This window comes from Podarcis melisellensis (genome assembly GCF_964234715.1).
Source record: "Podarcis melisellensis genome assembly, chromosome: 10".
Lineage (NCBI taxonomy): Eukaryota > Metazoa > Chordata > Lepidosauria > Squamata > Lacertidae > Podarcis > Podarcis melisellensis.
The window spans coordinates 74,963,443-74,983,590 of NC_138542.1; the positions used below are offsets into that span (position 1 = coordinate 74,963,443).

General features: G+C 54.5%; 2 protein-coding genes across 2 annotated transcripts; one reads left to right on the top strand and one right to left on the bottom strand.

The window, feature by feature from the left end:
* Window positions 1-3,546: 3,546 nt before the first annotated feature.
* On the bottom strand, window positions 3,547-19,710 carry PRRT4 (proline rich transmembrane protein 4). The gene is made up of 3 exons (XM_081926901.1): window positions 19,016-19,710; window positions 16,330-16,428; window positions 3,547-5,439 (listed from the first exon to the last, which is right to left on the bottom strand). The coding sequence occupies exons 1-3, from the start codon at window positions 19,704-19,706 to the stop codon at window positions 3,608-3,610; spliced, it is 2,622 nt and encodes an 873-aa protein (XP_081783027.1). The 5' UTR covers window positions 19,707-19,710; the 3' UTR covers window positions 3,547-3,607.
* LOC309378668 (adenylate kinase 8-like) lies at window positions 13,385-14,997 on the top strand. The gene has a single exon (XM_081927178.1). It carries the CDS (start codon window positions 13,440-13,442, stop codon window positions 14,877-14,879), a length of 1,440 nt encoding a protein of 479 aa, XP_081783304.1. The 5' UTR covers window positions 13,385-13,439; the 3' UTR covers window positions 14,880-14,997.
* Window positions 19,711-20,148: the final 438 nt, after the last annotated feature.

Sequence of the window (20,148 nt, forward strand, 5' to 3'; positions counted from 1 at the left end):
ACTGTGAAAAGGCTTGGAAGAATTAATACAAAAATTATGTTGCGAAAAGGGAGAGAGAGAGAAAAGCTGGGTGTGCAGAGAGAGATCGATGGGTGTCAGTCATACTGTCTGGAACAGTGTGTGCCCTGGAGGGAGGAGAGGCAGGCAAGGGGGAGTGAAGGGGGGTCTGTTTGCAGGGAGCAGGGCAGGGACCCCCAGCAGGGTTTGGCACAGCTGAACTGCAGGAAGGGGCAGGCAGGCTGGGAAGCCACAGCTCGGAGAGGACCACTTTCCTTAGAATCAGAGAGCAGCAGCCTTGGAAGGGACCTGGGGGGTCATCTAGACCCTCCCTCTGCAATGCCTCCAGGTTCCACACAGAGGAGGCAGCGGTGGCAGAGAGATGGCATCAGAGAGGCTGCGTTCTGTGCTAAATGTCGTGGGTTCAATTCTCGTTGGCTCCTGGCAGAGGCATAACTAGGGGTCGATCAGGTTGTCCCCTGCTAATAATAATAATAATAATAATAATAATAATAATATATTATTTATACCCCACCCACCTGGCTGGGTTTCCCCAGCCACTCTGGGTAGCTTCTAACAAAACACTAAAATACAATAACCTATTAAACATTAAAAGTTTCCCTAAACAGGGCTGCCTTCAGATGTCTTTTAAAAGTCTGGTAGTTGTTTTTCTCTTTGACATCTGGTGGGAGGGCGTTCCACAGGGCGGGCTCCACCTCTGCCTGGTTACCTGTAACCTCACTTCTCGCAGGGAGGGAACCGCCAGAAGGCCCTCGGATCTGAACCTCAGTGTCCGGGCAGAATGATGTGGGTGGAGACGCTCCTTCAGACGCTACTGGACCAAGGCCGTTTAGGGCTTCCCAGGTCAGCACCAACACTTTGAATTGTGTTGGCCCAGAAACGTACTGGGAGCCAATGTAGGTCTTTCAAAACCGGTGTTATATGGTCTCGGCGGCCGCTCCCAGTCACCTTTCTAGCTGCCACATTCTGCATTAATTGCAGCTTCTGGGTCACCTTCAAAGGCAGCCCCACATAGAGCGCATTGCAGTAGTCCAAGCAAGAGATAACTAGAGCATGCACCACTCTGGCGAGACTGTCTGCGGGCAGGTAGGGTCTCATCCTGCGTACCAGGTGGAGTTGGTAGACAGCTGCCCTGGACAAACAATTGACCTGCGCCTCCATCGACAGCTCCAGGGTGCATGTGCGAAATCAGCACCTCTCTAGTCAGGCTCGTGGTGGCCGTACCCTTCAACTGTTCCGCTTCAAGCGGCACATCCCAGAATTACAGAAGCCATTCCGGCTTCCGGCTGAATCCCAGGATGCTCCCACAAGAGCACGACACCAAAAGATGGCAGTTTTTTGGCGGGGGGAGTGTGCTCTTACACGAGTCACCTGGCTCCTGTGATAAGAGTGTGGCCCCTATCCGGGGGACCGCCCTCTTGTGCAAGTCATGTGACTCACACGGGAGTGTATCCCTGAAAGATGCACATCCTACTTTCCTCTGTGGCATATTTTGTGGTGGGGCTAGGAGCCTGACCGCCTATCTGTGTGCTCCTTGGACAGCTCCTCTGCTGTCCTGGGCAGCCGGGAGAGGTGTGCAGGATCCTCTGGGCACCTCTGAGGAGTAATCCAGTCACTGCTGTGGGCCGTCACAACAGCCTTGCAGGGCCCCCTCCCCAGTGGTGCTCAGTAGGGGCCTAAATAACCTCAGTCCTGTATACCTGAAGAAGCGTCTCCACCCCCATCGTTCTACCGGACACTGAGGTCCAGCTCCGAGGGCCTTCTGGCGGTTCCCTCACTGTGAGAAGCCAAGTTACAGGGAACCAGGCAGAGGGCCTTCTCGGTGGTGGCACCTTCCCTGTGGAACGCCCTCCCACCAGATGTCAACGAGAAAAACAACTACCAGACTTTTAGAAGACATCTGAAGGCAGCCCTGTTTTTAATGTGTGACATTTTAATGTATTTTTAGTCTTTGTTGGAAGCCGCCCAGAGTGGCTGCAGAAACCCAGCCAGATGGAGGGGGGGGGGAATAAATTATTATTATTATTATTGGAAGAAAAATGGAGAGGTTGTTGGGAGGGGAGGGACTTGCAAGAGGAGGGAACAGGAAGGGAGACAGAACGGAAAGCGGCTGGCAGAGCGAGGGACCAGAGGAGGAAGAAGAAGAAGAGAAGGAGCAGAAACCCATCTTGATGTCCCTGGCATTCTTTAAGAAACAGATAAAAGTTCCTGGAAGCTTTGAAGAGGGTTCCAGAGTTTTCTTTAGTGTGTAGTAGTGGCACTTGAGATTTGATTGGTGTCGACCGGAGGTGCAAATAAAGGAAGTTGCAGGCTGCAATTTCCACAAGAGGAAAGCACACACAGACACACACACACACACACACAGTCAGCACACACGCTGACAAGAAGGTTGGAAGTAAGACGTGTGCTGCTGAGACTGTGAGTTTTGTCAGGATTGTTAATTACGGGACTGAGAGTATACCGTGCTGGAGAGATAGAGAAGGAATGTAAATAGCTTGTATATAATAGGAAGAGAAATGCTTGTGTAACCAGTCAAGCAATGAAGAAGCTCTTGACTGTGAATTTAAGTATGACTCCTGTTCTTGTCCTCTGCCTCTGGGGAAAACTCTGCTACAAACAGTAAGAAGTGGTTTTGTCGAGGTGCCACCACACAAACAGGAAAGCGCGGCGGAAGTGTGTGGGCGGTCATAACAAAGGGGACGGAAAGCAAACTCTTTTGGGTTTCTGGTCCATGGTCTCTCCTGCCTCTGGAGGTGCTGACACAGCTGCTTCCCAAGGGTGCAAGGGAGCCTAGGTACGACTCTGGCTCCCGGCAGGGCTGGAGCGAAACCCTGGGGAGCCTCTGCCCGCCAGTGCGGGAAGAACCAAGCTAGATAGGCCCATGGGTCTGGCTCAGCAGAAGGCAGCTCCCTCTGTTTGCTATAAGAGGGGTAGCAGTGGGGGACCAGGCGGCACAGAACCACAGGCCCATCGGATGGGGCCCATGGGGTCATCCATCCCACCCCTTTGCAATGCAGAACTCGCAGGTGAATCTCCGTTGCGCTTCCCAAAGAGGAAATCCAGACACGTGTCTCCATAAAACTCTTTTATTGATAAATAAAGGTTAAAACTCTCTTTCTGGCTTTCCCTGCTCCCTCCCCCAGCCCTGGTGAGGAGGGGGGGGTCCTCACCTGCTTCCTTTTCTTCTTAGTCGGACGACATCACGGAACAAGGCAAGACATCCTCTTTCATCGCTACTAAAGGGAACAAACTCTTGCTGGAGGGCAGCCCCCACCCTTAGGGGATGGGAAAGCAAGTCCGGAGAGGGGGGGATGTGGGGCAGGCTCTTTTCTAACCCTGAGGCCTCAGCAGACCAGAGGAGGACAAGGGTTTGGGGCAGGGGGGGGCATTGCATATGGCTGTGCCCCAGGAGGGATGTCTGTTTGTCTTTCCTTCCCCTTGGGGGTGGGGGGAGCAGAGCAGACAAGAGCAGCCCCCCCCCATGCTCAGCCGCACCACGATTCCTGACCCATGCAAATTTGGGCTGAGAATTGCACGTGCCTTTTTTGGGGGGGTCAAAGGTCAGCCCCCCTCCCTCCGCCCAGCATGCCTACAAGTCTATGGTGTCGCTGCTGACGCTGAGGGCATCGATTTGGCGGCACACGTCCATGAACTCCTCCTGCAGGAGGGCTGCGTGTGGCCCCCGGGGCCCCGAAGACGACGACACCAGGGATTCTTGGGAGACGGGAGCCTGGGGCCAGCTCTGGCGGCCCGGAGGCGGGGGGCTCCCGCAGGCCGGCGAGACCCGCGGGGGGCTTTTCCCGGGGCTGGAGCTGAGCACGAGAGAGGTGTCGTCCGTGGAGTGTCTGTAGGGGCAGGTGGAACAGGTGCTGCTGCCGCCCTCCCCGCCCCCCCAAGGCTCCGGGGATGAGGAGGCGGCGGTGGTGGCTCCGCTGGCCCCCTCCCCGCCGGCCCCCCAGGACCGGGCAGGCACCAGCTCCAGGCAGGAGGCCGTGCGGTAGAGCTCGCTCTCTGCAGACCGCTCCCGGGCCAGGCTGAGCGACAGGGTGCTGGAGGGGGCGTAAGGAGAGCCCCCGTCCTGGAGGAAGAGCCCCTCGCTGCACAGAGCTTCGTCGATGCTGCGCCGGAGGTCGATGGGCGAGGGGGGCTGGAAATCGGCCGTGGGGTCGCCAGCCTCCACGGCCACACTCAGCACAGAGACGGCTTTGGCGTCGTCGGCCTCCCCGGCAGGCAGGGCGTAGAGCGGGAGGTAGTCGGACTCGCTGCGGGCGATGGTGTCGCAGACCACCAGCTTCTCATGCTGAGACAATGCCCACTGGAAGTTGTTGGGCAGGAGCTGGGCCTTGGCAGCAGCGGGGTCCGCAGAGAGGCAGCAGCAGCGGGCGCAGCAGGGCGGCCCACCGGCCGGAGAGGAGCAGAAGGTGGCGTACAGCCCCAGGAAAGCCAAGGGCAGCCCCATGCCCGCCTCGCAGATGCGGCAGGCCAGCTGCAGCCCCCACCAGGGCCAGGGCCCAAAGAGCTGGGGGCGCAGGCCGTAGCCCAGGGCATGCAGGATGGCATAGGTGTGCAGGCTGGCGCTCAGCAGCCCAAAGAAGGCGGCCGGGAGGGCGGTGTGGGCAGCCTGCCTCCACTGGCGGGTGTCGACAAAGGGGCAGCGGCAGGCTGGCTGCGTGGCGCTCTTGAGGTCGTAGATCTGTGCAGCCTCGGCTCGCGCCCTGCAGTGGAAGATGAGGAAGGAGACGGAGAGCAGGGCAGCCAGGAGGGCGAAGGCGCCCCGCGAAGCCAGGAGCAGGAAGGGCAGCTGGTGGAGGAGGTCAGTGGCCAGAACGGCCCCCGTGGCCACTGAGAAGTGCAGCAGGACCAGGGCAGCCAGCAGGCAAGGGTGGCGCAGGCCGGAGGGCGAGGAGTGCTCCAGGCGGGCACGGCGCGAAAGCAGCAGCAGGGTGGCGGCCAGGGCCGAGGTCAGGCAGGGCAGTGCCAGGTCGTGGAGCAGCCGCAGGGCAAAGGCGGGCAGCAGCTCAAGGTGCCCACAGGCGTCGCCCAGGAGGAGGGTGGCTCGCCCGCCGCCCGCCCCCAGCAGCAGGAGCTGCAGCAGCGCCAGGGTCTTGCAGCCGGCAGGACAGCGGCAAGGGAGGCCCAGCAGGCCCAGCAGGGAGAGGAGGGCCAGGAGGGCAAAGAGGGAGCCTGCCCCATAGACATGAGCCTCCCAGGCCAGGCCCCACTCTGCCAGGGCCACATCCCAGTCGGCGTGCAGTGGCACGAAGAGGGGCAGGGCCGGCGAGAGCAGCGAGGAGGCCGGGGGTGAGCCGGGGTCGGGCAGCGGTGAACCGCAGTCGTTCAGGAGGTCAGGTGGGCAGCCTGGCAGAGCCACGAAAGCCCCTTCGCTGCCGGGAGATGCGGAGAGGCTGCTGGATTCAGAACCTATGGGGGGAGAAGGAGAAAAGGGGGCGGACTGAGAGGTTGGTTTGTTCGCCGGGAGCGAGTCCCTGAAAGCCCCATCTTTGATCCCACCCAAAGGATGGGAGGAAGCTGCCAGACCTGCAAATGTATTATGAGACAGCCTGTTTGTGTTAGTTAAAAGAGTGGATTATATTGGATAATGCAGAAATCCTGGACTTAGAAGGTCAATGATTTTAAAAACCGGACATCTCCAGTTCCCCTTCAGCAGTGGCAGCAGTGGCAGCGGCAGTCAGCAGCCCAGAGCCAGCCTGGTAGCACAGTTGGCTCTGGCTGGCTTCAAGAGCTGCTTGCTGCTCACAGCCGTGGCGCCCGCCATTTTTCCTTGCCAGAAGTCCCCATAGGATGTATTGCACACAAGACACATCATATGGGGACTTTCGTGTGATGGTTCAGAATTTATCTGGTTAAATTCCCCTGGTGTGTGTCACCTGCTAACGTCAGCTTACAGAAGCTGGGCGGAGACAGAAGCTTTTAGAAGCTAAGAAGGAGGAGTTTTTCCCTGTACTTTCACTTCTTCCCTCTGTGTATCTGTGAGGGAGACATGGCTGAAAGAAGCCCTGGACTTTGTTTGCTGTAATGTTTTAATAAAGAGCTGTAAATAGACGGAGCTGTCTATGTGTGCTTACAAGAAGCAAGACTGCTTTACACGCTGTGTTCAACTCTGCTAAAAAAAGCCGTGACTGAAAGGAGAGACAGCAGGAGTTATTGCGCAGCCAGAGAGGAAGCCTGCCGGACCGCTGTAGGTGATTGATGCGGATCGTAAAGCTGTCTGACGTCGCGGCTCTATCGATAAGGCAAGATCGATAGATATCTCCAGAGGTTATGGAGTGTCAGAAAACGCTCGTAAAGCAGTCGGTGTGAGCTCCAGGAACGCTTTGAAGTCAGCGTGGGTGCTGGAGAGCAAGAATGATTAATTGCCTGCTTCCGGGAGGCAGTGAGAGCTTCTGATACACAGAGAGCTGGAGCTGAAAAAGCAGCTAAAAGCTGAAGGCTGAGACGCAGCTGAAATATCGTTTCTCCACGGAAGGGAAGGCCAGAGGAAGCTGGTACGGAGTAAGTACAGCTTGGGGCACCTTGGGAGAACGGGAGAAGATGGCTGAAAGCCAGATTATACCGCTGGAAAAGCTCACTCTAAAGAGTTGGGCAACGTGGTCCAGACAAATAAGGGGATGGTTCTTGGTTGAAGGGCTCTGGGCAGCAAACCAATGGGAGCCAAAATCACCCCTTAGCCGGCCAGCAGCTGGAGCAGGTGAAGCAAGCTGTGGGGCTGCGTGGGCTGAAAATAGCCAGAGGCTGCTGCAAGAGCTAGAGATGCTCAGAGCATGCGTTGATGCATCGCTGAGACCTCATTTGGAGGGTGTTGAGACAGCGTGGGCTGCCTGGAATTTGCTGAAGGGCTTGTGTGAGGCGTCAGCGAAAGGCCAGAGCCCTGGAGGAAGCCCTGGGGGGGCAGAAGGATGCCCAGAAAGCCCAATGGGGGCTGAGACAGTGTTGGGGAGCTGTTGTAATGCTTCTACACGTCTGTGTGATGGACTGAGTCCTGGAGAGGCTGGACTGGCAGGCCCTGTTCCCGATGTCTTAGCCTCTAGGAGCGCTAGTGAGCAGATCGGGGGGGCGAAGAGTTCCAAAGGCAAGTTTAAACAACTTTCCCTTTGTGCTGAAGCAGAGAGGAGCTTCAGGGGGGGCCAGACTGGTGGAAGGCACCGTTCCAGAAGGAGGAAGGCCAGGCCAGCTGGGAGGAGCCCCGGGCAGTGTTTTTCCACTGGAGTTCAACGTCGGCGTGGCAGTTGCCCCCACCGGAGCAGAGAGCCGATGCAGGATGTTTTCAAAGACTTTTCCCATGGGAATCAGGGAGGTTTCCATGGCAACAGGCCTGGGAAGACAGGCAGGCGTGGAGCTGAGCCAGGTGGTCGTGGTAAACAACAGGAAGAGTCTTATCAAGTCTCAGCGAGTATGGCAGTGTTTGAAGACGGCGGAGTGGAAAATTTCCAGCTCAGCCTTGTAATTGACTCTGCAGCTAACCGCAACATGGTTCCAGAGATCCCTGCAGTCGAGAGGTGGAATTGCACAGCAGTTCCGAAGGGGCAAACTATTAAGTTCGCGAATGGACAGAAAACTAGAGTTCGCAAATGCACTAATGTCTTTCTTTCTATTTTACAGGAGACGGTGGATTTTTGTGTTGTTCCGGAAATTCATCACTGTTTGTTATCTGTGCCTTATTTGTTGAATAAGGGGTTCAAAGTTTGTTTTGAAAATGATGTCTGCACAATCTCCAAAGGGGGGAGGTTACTAGCCAAAGTGCGGAAGGGACAGAATGACCTTTTCATTCTTAAAACGTCTCTTGGAGGTGAGGGGAAGGTTGAGAAAGCACAAGTGTTGCGTGCTACAGTTCCCAACCAACGTGCTACAATTCCCGCTCATAATGTTACATGTGCATGCGTATGGCATCAGAGAACAATTCATGGGTCGGTAGAGGACTTGCAGACTCTGCCCGAGGTCGCCACGGGGTGTAGGATTCAAAATTGTGGAAGTGCCATTGATTGTGACACTTGCAAGCAAGCAAAGGTGAGAGGGTGCAGTTACCCAAAGGTGGAACGGGTAGCCACTAAACCTTTTGAGTTGGTACACATAGATTTGGCCGGTCCTGTCAAAGGAACCAAGTCTAGGGGGGGCCAGGTTTCTCCTAACTTTTTTGGATAATTTCTCGCAGAGTTCCTGGGCTCACGGTCTCAAATCCAGGGAGGATGCAGCACAGCTGATCAAGAGCTGGATTGAGGGGGTGGAACAGAGGTTCTCCACCAGGGTTCAAGCGATCATCAGTGACAGAAATGCTGAGTACACTGGTTCTGCGTTGCAGAAGTTCTTGCAGAAGAGAGGGATACGCCACACAGTTAATTCACCCCAGCAAGGGGGGGGGCAGAGCTGAGGAGTGAGGCTCTGGTTAAGGCTGCACAGGTGATGCTGAAAGAAGCCAGGTTGCCTCCTGAGTTTTGGTTGGAGGCTACTAGGGCTGTGTCATTCACCTGGAATCGGGTCTACAACTCACTGGTAGGTGACACACCGTTCTCTTTGTTAAATGGCCGCAAACCCCAGGTTCACTTTCTGCGGACTTTTGGGACTCCTGCGCTTGTCGCTTTGCCTAAGGCTTTGCAAGGGCCAGATGGAGCCAAAGTCCAGAAAATGATCTTCTGTGGGTATGAGCCAGATGCCCGTGCATGGCGTTTTGCTTACCCATCAGGTGATCAGAGTAAGGTGCTGATCAGTAAACACGCTGAGTTCTTAGAGGAGGAGGTAATGTCAAAGACTCCTGTCAGGCGTGATGTTCTCTCAGATTGTCTCTCTGACCCAGAAGACAGTTCTGATGAGGCAGAGGAAGAAGAGGCTGAGGCTGCTGATGAGGACCAGGTCACTGACCAGGGTCAGAAGCAGGATAGGGCATCTCCACAAGCTGTTATGAGACTGCCCAAGAGTGCGCCTAGTTCTCCTGTGAGTGTAATGGAGAGGATTCGAAGACGCTTTAAGTCAGAGGGTGAGTTCCATGATGCAGAGGATACACCTGCTGATCAAAGTGAGTCAGAGGAAACACCTGAGTTTGTGCCTAGGAGGTCCAGTCGCACAACGAAAGGTATCCCACCAGAGAGGTATCAGGCCACAGGTGCGTGGGTAAGTTTCGCACAGTGCGATTCTGAGAGCTGTGAGGTGGTTCCACAAATGCCAAACAGGTTTGCCAAGGGAGGGCACAAGGCATTGGGGAAGGGATCGATCTCACAAGGTGTTACTGAAGATGTTGCGCAGGTATCACGCAGGGACACAAGGGGGGGGGGGTGATGGTTCAGAATTTATCTGGTTAAATTCCCCTGGTGTGTGTCACCTGCTAACGTCAGCTTACAGAAGCTGGGCGGAGACAGAAGCTTTTAGAAGCTAAGAAGGAGGAGTTTTTCCCTGTACTTTCACTTCTTCCCTCTGTGTATCTGTGAGGGAGACATGGCTGAAAGAAGCCCTGGACTTTGTTTGCTGTAATGTTTTAATAAAGAGCTGTAAATAGACGGAGCTGTCTATGTGTGCTTACAAGAAGCAAGACTGCTTTACACGCTGTGTTCAACTCTGCTAAAAAAAGCCGTGACTGAAAGGAGAGACAGCAGGAGTTATTGCGCAGCCAGAGAGGAAGCCTGCCGGACCGCTGTAGGTGATTGATGCGGATCGTAAAGCTGTCTGACGTCGCGGCTCTATCGATAAGGCAAGATCGATAGATATCTCCAGATTTCGGTGAGGAAAAATGGTGGGCGCTATGGCAGCGAGCAGCTCCTGGAGCCAGCCAGAGCCAGGCTGGCTCCAGGTTTCTGAGGATGCCGCTGCCATGTTTCCCGGGGACAGATTTGCAAATCTGGGGACATTCTGGGGACGGAATTTGTCCAGGGACAGATTTGCAAATCCGGGGATTGTCCCCGGGAACTGGGAATGTCTGGTAACCCTATCTTAACAGTGAATCCGTAGGTGACTATGGGGGCCAGTTCTGGGTCCACACATCCTTCCACAGTGGGGACATTGGTTTCTGGGCGGGAGTTGATCCTGGTGAGGGTTTGCCAAGCATGCCTTCCTCTTAGCACCTTTCTCCCTTGCGTCCTGAGTTTGAATGTCTTCAAAGCCCATGACACCTTTGCTAAAGGCTGCTCTCCAATTGGAGCGCTCACAGGCCAGTCAGTATTTATACATTTTTTTAAAAGATTTGCCTTGAGAGAGTCTTTAAACCTCTTTTGTTGACCACCAGCATTGTGCTTTCCATTTTTAAGTTCGGAATAGAGTAGTTGCTTTGGCAAATGATCATCAGCCAGTCCAATGAAGTTGATGTTGAAGAATCATCCCTTCCACAGGGGTGATCTTTGCTTCTTCCATACTGATGGCTCGTTTTGAAGATTTGCATTTGAAGAGACCCTTTAAGGGCTCAAAGGGAAGGATTATTGGGAAGGAATTCAGACAGCAAAAAAGGATTCCCATTTAGCTTGAAACATGGGGGTGGGGAGCATGGGGGGGGGGGAAGCTATTGCAGGTGGGCAAGGACAACTGGAGAATCAGCCCCTCTGTGGACTGAGTAAATCCATCCCAACCGATCTGGCAGAAGGGGACGGGGTTGACCCCCTGAATCAATGGTCCTGGGATACTTGTGATATTTGCACAAAGTCTCCTGCAATGCAGCCCTTTTCAAGGGAGCTGAGATGGGAGGTCAGCCAGGAGGTGGGATGCCTTGTCTGGAGCAACAGAGGCCCCACCGGGTGCTGTTTGCAGAGGCCGTGGGCCTCTCCTGAGCATACAGGAAGCCAGAGCAAACACCCCATTCTCAGTTCTGCTCAATGAGCTCCAGGCTCCTGCTCTTCCTGGACCAACAACAAATATCATCTCTTTAAAATATCTCCCTCCCCATAATAATAATAATAATAATAATAATAATAATAATAATACTTTTTTTATATATCCAGCCCTCCCCAGCTGAAGCCGGGCTCAGAGCAGCTAACAACAATAAAAGTAGCACAGTTCACATAAAATCACAATCAATTAATTGAAATGCATTCTAAAATCAATTCATTCTAAAATCAATTCATATCAAATGAATGGCAACCATTGGGCTAGAGTTCTGTGAGGATTGCCAAAGGAGGGGGTCAGACTGTGCCTTGGCCAAAGGCCTGGCGGAACAGCTCTGTCTTGCAGGACCTGCGGAAAGATGTCAAGTCCCGCAGGGCCCTAGTCTCTTGTGACAGAGCGTTCCACCAGATCGGGGCCACGGCCGAAAAAGCCCTGGCTCTGGTTAAGGCCAGCCTAACCTCCCTGTGGCCCGGGACCTCCAAGGTGTTTTTGTTTGAAGACTGTAAGGTCCTCCGTGGGACATACCAGGAGAGGCGGTCCCGTAGGTACGAGGGTCCTAGGCCGTATAGGGCTTTAAAGGTCAAAACCAGCACCTTGAACCTGATCCTGTACTCCACCGGGAGCCAGTGCAGCTGGTATAGTACTGGATGAATATGATCTCGCAGCGAAGACCCTGTAAGGAGTCTCGCCGCAGCATTTTGCACCCGCTGGAGTTTCTGGGTCAGTCTCAAGGGCAGCCCCACGTAGAGCGAGTTACAATAATCCAGTCTGGAGGTGACCGTCGCGTGGATCACAGTGGCTAGGTCAGTGCGAGAAAGGCAAGGAGCCAACTGCTTAGCTGCTTGGCGGAGATGAAAAAATGCCGCCTTTGTTATAGCTTTGTTATATTCCAAGAATCATGGGAACTGTAGTCCATCCCTTGCAGGATTTCCAATTCCCAGCAGCCTTAGCAAACTACAGCTCCCGGGTTTCTTATTTTTTTTAGAAGTCCTTCACACAGGTGTTCCACCGATGGCTATATGAAAAGACACCCTGAGCCAGCAGAGATAGAGAAAGTTGAGAAAGAAAGGGGGACTGTGTAAAATTTGGAGTGAATTTAGTGAGGAAAGATGTCAAGCCTCTGGAGCTTTTATTGGAAACAGAATGGGAAAAGCATTAAAGGAAGAGCCTTTTTTCCAAAATCAAGATGGAAAACCGTGGCAAATACAACAGGAAATGGAACTGCAGAGCGTCTTGTGCGGACAAAGATGGAAAGATTTATTACTGTTTAATATGGAGGAATGGTTGTTGACGTTACTGGAGAGAAAAACTACAGTGGACGCTCGGGTTGCGAACATGATCCATGCGGGATGCACGTCCGCAACCTGCAGTGTCCACAACTGCAGTGGCGCATCTGCACATGCGCAAGTTGCGATTCAGCGCTTCTGCGCATGCGCAAAGCGCAATTTAGTGCTTCTGCGCATGTGTGAGTGCCGAAACCTGGAAGTAACCTGTTCCGGTACTTCCGGGTTTCAGCGCGTCCGTATCCCGAAAACGCGCAACCTGAAGCATCTGTAACCTGAGGTATGAGTGTATTGCTGACATTTAACAACAACAACAACAACAACAGAACCCCTGTTGGACTTTTTGTGTAAAAAGGGAAATGAATCAATCCATTTGGGTAAATATTGCCTACTAGAAAGTAGATCAGTTGGGTGCCATTCTAGAGTGAATATCTTGAACAATTTCTGTTATGTAACTGACAGACGAAAAATCATTTTTATTTTTCTTCTCCTCTTCTGCTATTTTGGGGTTTTCCCTTTGGTATTTTCTCTTTCTCTCCTTGCTTTTGTTTTTACTTAGAGGAATTTCTCTTACTGTATTATGAAAGGGCTTTAAAAAAATATTTTTAATGAAAACAACTCACGGAATATCAGCAAATAAAAACTAAACAGGCATCCATGCTCAGCAAGTACGATAAATTTCTACTCTGTTGTTGTTTAGTCGTGTCCGCCTCTTCGTGACCCCCTGGACCAGAGCACGCCAGGCCCTCCTGTCTTCCACTGCCTCCCGCAGTTTGGTCAAACTCATGCTGGTAGCTTTGAGAACACTGTCCCACCATCTCGTCCTCTGTCGTCCCCTTCTCCTTGTGCCCTCCATCTCTCCCAACATCAGGGTCTTTTCCAGGGAGTCTTCTCTTCTCATGAGGTGCCAAAGTCTTGGAGCCTCAGCTTCAGGATCTGTCCTTCCAGTGAGCACTCAGGGCTGATTTCCTTCAGAATGGAGAGGTTTGATCTTCTTGCAGTCCATGGGACTCTCCAGAGTCTCCTCCAGCACCAGAATTCAAAAGCATCTATTCTTCGGCAATCAGTCTTCTTTATGGTCCAGCTCTCACTTCCATACATCACTACTGGGAAAAACATAGCTTTAATTGCTACTCAGTCCTAATCAATAAAAACAGCGGCCAGGCTGCGCTCAGGATGGCTCTGCGATCCGAGGGCTGCGCGTCATTCCGTGTTCCGCTCTTATGGATGGTGATGTCACCAGTCGCTGCTGGGCGACCTCGGAACACAACACCTGTTTGAGAACCTGGCTTTCTGCTCCAGTGGCGCCAGCAGGCAGAGATGGACGTCACGACCAAGCCCCACCAAGTCCCTCCGGCGATGGCCGTCTACGCTGAGAAACACAACATCTTCCAGCTCATGCAGAGCCTGATGGAGGACCTCCTGGTGTATCAGCCCGAGGACCCCATCGACTTCATGATTGCCCACCTGAAGAGGGACAACGACGAGGTGCCCAAGATCTTTGTCGTGGGGCCTCCGGCCTCTGGGAAGACGACCATCTCCCGCTGGATCTGCAAGCACCTGAGCGCCACGTACCTCTGTCCCCAGGACCTCATGCGCAGCAAGCTTCTCAAGAGATCCAGCGAGGCCATGGCCTTGCGGGATCAGAAGAAGCAGATCCCCAACGATCTGTGGGCCGCCCTCCTGGAGGAGCGCTTGAACGACGTGGACTGCATCAAGCTGGGCTGGGTGCTGGATGGCTTCCCCGAGACGAGGAGCCAGGCCCTGGTGCTGCAGTCCACGGGCATCGCCCCCCGGCACGTGGTGGTCCTCTCCGCTCCGGACACCGTCCTGATGGAGAGGAACCTGGGCAAGCTGCTGGACCCGCTCACCCAGGAGGTCTACCACACCACCTTCGACTGGCCGGTCGACTTCGCCGTCCAGAAGCGCCTGGTGAGGCCGGAGGGCGTTTCGGCACCAGCCACGGCCAGGCGCCTCCTGGAGAGCCACCGCAACCTGCCCGGCATCATCCAGGCGTACGAGGGGTGCCACAAGGCCATCAACGCCGACCAGCCCTGCGTGGACGTCTTTGCCCAGGTCCTGAATTTTGTGCAGAGCCGCCCGCACTCGGACGCCCCCTTCAGCCCCCGAGTGCTGCTCCTAGGTCCACCCGGCTGCGGCAAGAGCCTGCAGGCTGCTCTGCTGGCCCAGAAGTACGGGCTGGTCAACATCTTCTTTGGCGACTTGCTGCGGGAAAAGGTGGCGGCCAAGACGGCGGTGGGCGAGCTCATCAAGCCCTTCTTTGAGAGCGGCTACCCCGTCAGAGACAGCATCGCTCTGAGCGTCCTCAAGGACCGGCTGTCGGAGCAGGACTGCCTGACCAACGGCTGGGTGCTGCACGGCTTCCCCCGCGACGTGGACCAGGCGGACCTCTTCAAGCACACGGGGTTCGAGCCCAACCGGGTCTTCTTCCTCAACCTGCCCACCGAGGTGGCCTTGCAGCGCATCTGCCAGCGGGCCACCGACCCCGTCTCGGGGGAGAGGTACCACACCATCTTCAAGCCTCCGGCCGACGAGGACGTCCACCAGCGGCTGCGGCGGAACCCCAGGGATGCTCCCAGCCTGGTGGAGAAGAAGGCCGACATCTACAACCGGCAGGTGACCGAGCTGGAGGACTACTACGAGGAAGCCATCTTCCTGAACGCGGACCAGGACCCCTACACCATTTTCGAGCACATTGAGAGCTTCCTGGTCAAGCCACTGCCCGTCCAGAGGAGGTGAGCGATGCCAGAGGCCGGCGGGTCTTGCACCATGGGAGAGAGCAGCCGGGGAGGCTCAGTGGGGCAGAGGAGAGATTGATATTTGTAGAGTTAAGAGAATAAAAGTATTTTGGCTTCGAGTTGGACCTTGTTTCTGTTTCATTTAAACATGCGTCTGTGGCTTCCTGGGCTCCAGGGTGTTCTCCCTTCTCCCTTCTCCTTCTCCAGGAATCCCTCGTAGCTGAGTAAGATTGACTTCCATAAACACGGTCTTAACAGTGAGTCCGTAAGTGACTGTGGAGGCCAATTCTGGATCCACACATCCTTCCACAGTGGGGCCAGTGGCGAAGTTGCATGCTCCAGCACCGGGGGCGGAGAGCAGATGGGAGCATGGCTGGTGCACATCACGGGGGTATGGCATGCATCCTGAGGCTGTGGCGCCTGGCGCATCGGGGGCGTGGTGCGTGTCTGGGGGGGGGGGTGTCAACCGCATTGGTACCCCCATCCCTGATGGTGCCGGGGTGGTTCGCTCCCCTTGCCCCCTTCCTCCACCACTGAGTGGGGCACAAGTTTCCGGGCGGGAGTTAATCCTGGTGCGGGTTTGCCAAGCGTGCCTTCCTCTTAACATGTTTCTCCCTTGCGTCCTGAGTTCGAGTGTCTTCAAAGCACATGACACCTTTGATAAAGGCTGTTCGCCAACTGGAGCACTCACAGGCCAGTGTTTCCCAGTTGTCAGTGTTTATACTACATTTTTTTAGATTTGCCTTGAGACAGTCTTTAAACCTCTTTTGTTGACCACCAGGATTACACTTTCCATTTTTAAGTTTGGAATAGAGTAGTTGCTTTGGAAGACGATCATCAGGCATCCGCCCAACATGACCAGTCCAATGAAGTTGATGCTGAAGAATCATTGCTTCAACACTGGTGATCTTTGCGCCTTCCACTACACTGGCATTAGTTCGCCTATCCTCCCAAGTGATGAGTAAATTTTTTCGGAGACACGTCTTGTAGTGATCTGCTTTAAAAGTTCACATTTGTTAAACTATGGAACTCCCTCCAGCAGGAGGCAGCGATGGCCACCAAACTGGATGGCTTGAAAAGGGGATTAGAAAGATTCTGGCTGTGAGTCAGATTTTGGCTCTGCTCTGCTCTCCACAGCCGGAGGGGGCAGTGCTTCTGAAAACCATTTCAGGAGGGGAGAGTTGCTCTCGTGCTCAGATCCTGCTGGTGGGTTTCCCACAGTCAACAATTCATCCACTGCGGGGAGAGGATGCTGGACTAGGTGGGCCATTGGCCTCATCCAGCAGGCTCTTAACCCCTGGGCCAGCCCCCGTCCTGCAGCAATCCTGGCCACGGATCGCCAAGCTCCTGTGAGCCTCTCCATCCTTTGGAGCCTGGAGCTCAGGTGAGCACCTTGGGACCAACTGTCCCTCCCTCCCATCTTCCCTCGGCTGCCTCTCTGACACTCTCACCTTGCTCTGGGGTTGGGTAGGAGCCCCCAGGTTGCTCCCCGGCGCTGCCTGTGACGTTCCACTCGGGAGGCTCAGGTGGCAGCGTGGATCCAAATAGGCCTGAGGAGAGAAGTGGAGAATTGAGAGGGGTTCGGGGGCACTGCTCCCCTCTCTCTGTCCCGCCACGAGGCCATCAGGCACCTAGACCAATGCCAGACCCTCCCAGGCAGATTAGAACTGAAATAAAAAAATTAAGGCCTTATATATAAAAGATAAATGTTCACCACTGCATATATAAACCGCATGTCTGAAACCCCACAGAAAAAGTCCTGGAACCATTTTGTCCCTCCCAAATTGACCTCAAATATTTCTCTGCAAGGTCGAAGGAAAATGGAAAAGCCTCCCCATTTCCTTCACAGATCCTGTCTTAAGGGTATGTCTGTGTATGAATAGAGTGAGCCTGTGACCTGGATCAGGAACTAAGTATTTGTCATTACAAAAGACTGGCCAGGCTCCCCAGGGTATCCAATCAAGTGAGCGTTAACAGGTATCCTGCCAGACAGGAGGTAAACAATGCACTTAGATTCCTGTTGTAGACCACCTTTTCTGTGATGTAGGTATGATGTTCCTGGGGGTGGTCTTGGATCCAGGGTGGGCAATTTAAAATGTCTATATAAGGGGGGGGGGACACCTTTGTTCTGGATCCTCCTCCTTTTCTGCGCGTGAGGGGAGCACCCTGTTGCAACAGATTAATAAAGATCAGGCTTACTAGCTGCTTTGCTTCTCAGTATTCTCTGGTTGGCCTCTGTTCTTTTCTCCGACCGATGGAGAACCTACAAAGGACTCTATTCCCCATAAGGGAATAAGGCCAGATTTTTGTTTAATACAGAATTGTGGTGTTGGAAGGGACCCCCAGACTCAACTAGTAAACCCCCTACAATGCAGGAATCAGGGCTGAAGAATCCCTAAGGGATCCCCTTTGTCCGGCCACGGAGGAGATGCTTCTCTACTCTGCCTGGCTCCATTGCGAGAGAGGTCTTGCTTCTTGCCCGCTGCACCACAGCAGGCCTGGGCAAAGATAGCTGTGCCACACAGCCGAGCTGGAGAGGGAGCAGCGGCTTCAGATAGAGCCTGGCATGGCCAACAGCTGTTGAGGGCTCCTAGCCAGGATGGCCAAGCTGTGCCCTCCTCAGTTGGAGGCTGCAATGACCAGCTGCTGCAAACCACTGGAAGGTGCCAGTCGATATCTGCCCTGCTTTTTTCCCCCTGGGATCTTCCAGGGTTCAGCGTCATTCTGTGCCAACTCAATGGAGGCTGCTCCGTTAGAGTAACCGGGGAGCCATCCTGCCAACCTCCCTCTTGGAACCCAGCCAGCCCCCACCTGCCCTGTCCCCTTTGCAGCCAGTCCAGAGGGTGGCACGGCCTGAGGAGGAGGAAGATATAATGGCTTGGCTCTGCTCTGCTGCCCCCTACTGTTGGCCTCCCAGCCTCCCGCCCCTCCCCTCCCCAGGTGTAACAAAGGAAATCCCCTGTGTTGCAAAAATAGACAAACTCTAAAGAATCACAGGGAAAATGGGGCTAATAAGAATATTAGAAACAAGTATATTTCACAATTTTTAAACGGAAAATTCAATTGAAAGGCTTGTTTGCTTCTGTGATATTATTTGACTACTTGTTTTGATTTGGTGCATGCAATTTTGATTGAATTGTACTATTTGTGACTCCATCATAGTTTAGAGGTCCCGGGCCCTAAGGAAGTCAGATTTTCCTCCACCAGAGCCAGGGCCTTTTCAGTTATGGCTCCGACCTGGTGGAATGCTCTGTCCCATGAGACCAGGGCCCTGCAGGATTTAACCTCCTTCCGCAGGGCCTGTAAGACAGAGCTATTCCGCCAGGCTTTCAATTTGAAGTTAGCCTGATCTTTTATTCCCCTTCCTTCCCTCCCTCTCCCTTTTTATGAAGATTACCCTCTCTGAGACCCCACAGCTAATTCTCCCCTGGTCTCCTTGCTGGCCCAGATAGGACTAACTTAGCCAGCTAGCCCTGGGGATCATCTAATGTTTATTGGATGGATTTCCCCCCTAAATTGATTTTTGAATTCTGAATTTATTGTTATTCATGTTTTATACTGTATCTTATGCTGTTTTTTGTTGCATCAATTGTTTTAAATTTGTTGTTAGCCGCCCTGAGCCCAGTTTTCTGAACCGGGAAGGGAGGGGTATAAATAAAAATTTATTATTATTATTATTAATCATAGATTTCCTGTTTAAAAATTGTGAAATATACTTGTTACTAATATTCCCTCCCAAGGGGCACCAGCCACCCATAAGAAGAGCATGCAGGATCAGGCCAAGGGCCCATCTAGTCCAGAGACCTGCTCTCCCAGTGGCTGGCCAGATTTCCCAATGGGGAATCTGCAAATGGGATCCGAGCGGAGCAGCAACTCTCTCCAGCTCTGAGCGACCGAGAGGCAGAGCAGAGCTATTGCAAGCCTCTTTTGCCCTATGAATTTCTCCAACCCTCTTTTTAAAGCCTTCCAAATGGGTTGGATGTCACTGCAGCGGGGAGTTCCACAGTTCAACTCTGGAGGAACTCAGCGGGGAGGCAGAAGATGGGGCAAAGCTAGGAGGAGGCACCTCTTCCTAGTCATGGGCTCCAGCGCCCCCTAATGTTGGCCTCCCTCCCTCCCCTTGCAACAGATACTCACCCGGTCCCCCCAGTTTGCTGGCAATCTCCGAGATCCCCACCCGGAGCCCAGGGAGCAGCGGGTACCGCCTGGCAGTGCCACCACTGCTGCTGTTGGGCGCCAGGCCGCCCTCCTTGCCCAGCCCGGCCGTCAGGTCAATGTCGATCTTGAATTCCAGCTCCTTGCTGTCTTCGCCCACGGGGGCAGCCAAGGCCTTCTCCGTCAGCCTGGGCCAGAGCGTCAGCGGGTGCTGAGGGGTGGGTCCGGGGCCCGGGAGGTTGGGGTCAGCGGGTGCCGGGGGGCCACCCCAGGCCCACCCCCCCGGCCCAGGGGGGAGCTCCTCAGCAGGGATGCTAGCCTGCCACCCGGAGCCCCCCAGGGCCTCTGCCCAGAAGCGACTGCCGCCCGGCGCCTGGGTGTGGGTGGGGGCAGCTGGCTGGCCGGGGGGCTTTGTGCTGGCCGGCCCCTCGCCCACCCGGCCCTTGCCTCGCACCTTGATCTTGAAGTTGAGCCCCAGGTTCAGGGACAGACCCGGGGCTTCGCTGTGGGTGGGCAGCAGGGTGGGGGTCACCGGTGGGGGGGTGGGGGACGTGCCGGGGGCCTGGAGCCCATGGCTGGAGTTGTTGTCGCTGAGCCCTGCCAACTGGCGGGGGCCGGGGGGCGTCCCGGAGCCCAGAGGGGGCAGGCAGAGGAGGAGCAGGAACCTCCACATTGGCCTCCGTGGTCGCAGGCTCTGTCTGCCGGCCTCTTGCAGGTGGAACCTGGAGAACAGAGAGGAGAGAAAGAGGGTCAGCAGGACGGGGAGAGGGAGGGAAGACGTCGAAAGAGGGGGCTGGATCTGGCCGATGGGCCAATGAGGCTGGCATCACAGTGGGCAGCCACAGACGGGGTGCGGTTTGCCCTGGGTGTCACCTCTGAGGTGTGTGAAGAAATGCTGTGTGGCATTTAACGTCTGGGAGAGACACTGTGGCTTTGGTGTGCGCAAAAGGCTTCGGCTGCCAAAAGGTCCCCCTCAGTTGTAGGGTGGCCGGCAGACTCCTCGTCGCAAGGTGCAAAAAAACCTCAACAACTCTGGTTCCCCTCCAAAAAATATGAAATAAAATCAAACCATTTTTGCAGGCAAAAATCAAACAAAAATTTCAATGTGTATGGGG

Bases quoted from the DNA above. Each gene is read 5' to 3' on its own strand.
- LOC309378668 (XM_081927178.1), top strand. From the start codon at position 13,440: ATGGACGTCACGACCAAGCCCCACCAAGTCCCTCCGGCGATGGCCGTC.
- PRRT4 (XM_081926901.1), bottom strand. From the start codon at position 19,706: ATGTGGAGGTTCCTGCTCCTCCTCTGCCTGCCCCCTCTGGGCTCCGGG. The intron at 16,429-19,015 runs GTGAGTATCTGT...TTCTCTCCTCAG, and splicing joins CAGCAAACTGGGGGGACCGG to GCCTATTTGGATCCACGCTG. The intron at 5,440-16,329 runs GTGAGAGTGTCA...CTCCCCCCATAG, and splicing joins CTACCCAACCCCAGAGCAAG to GTTCTGAATCCAGCAGCCTC.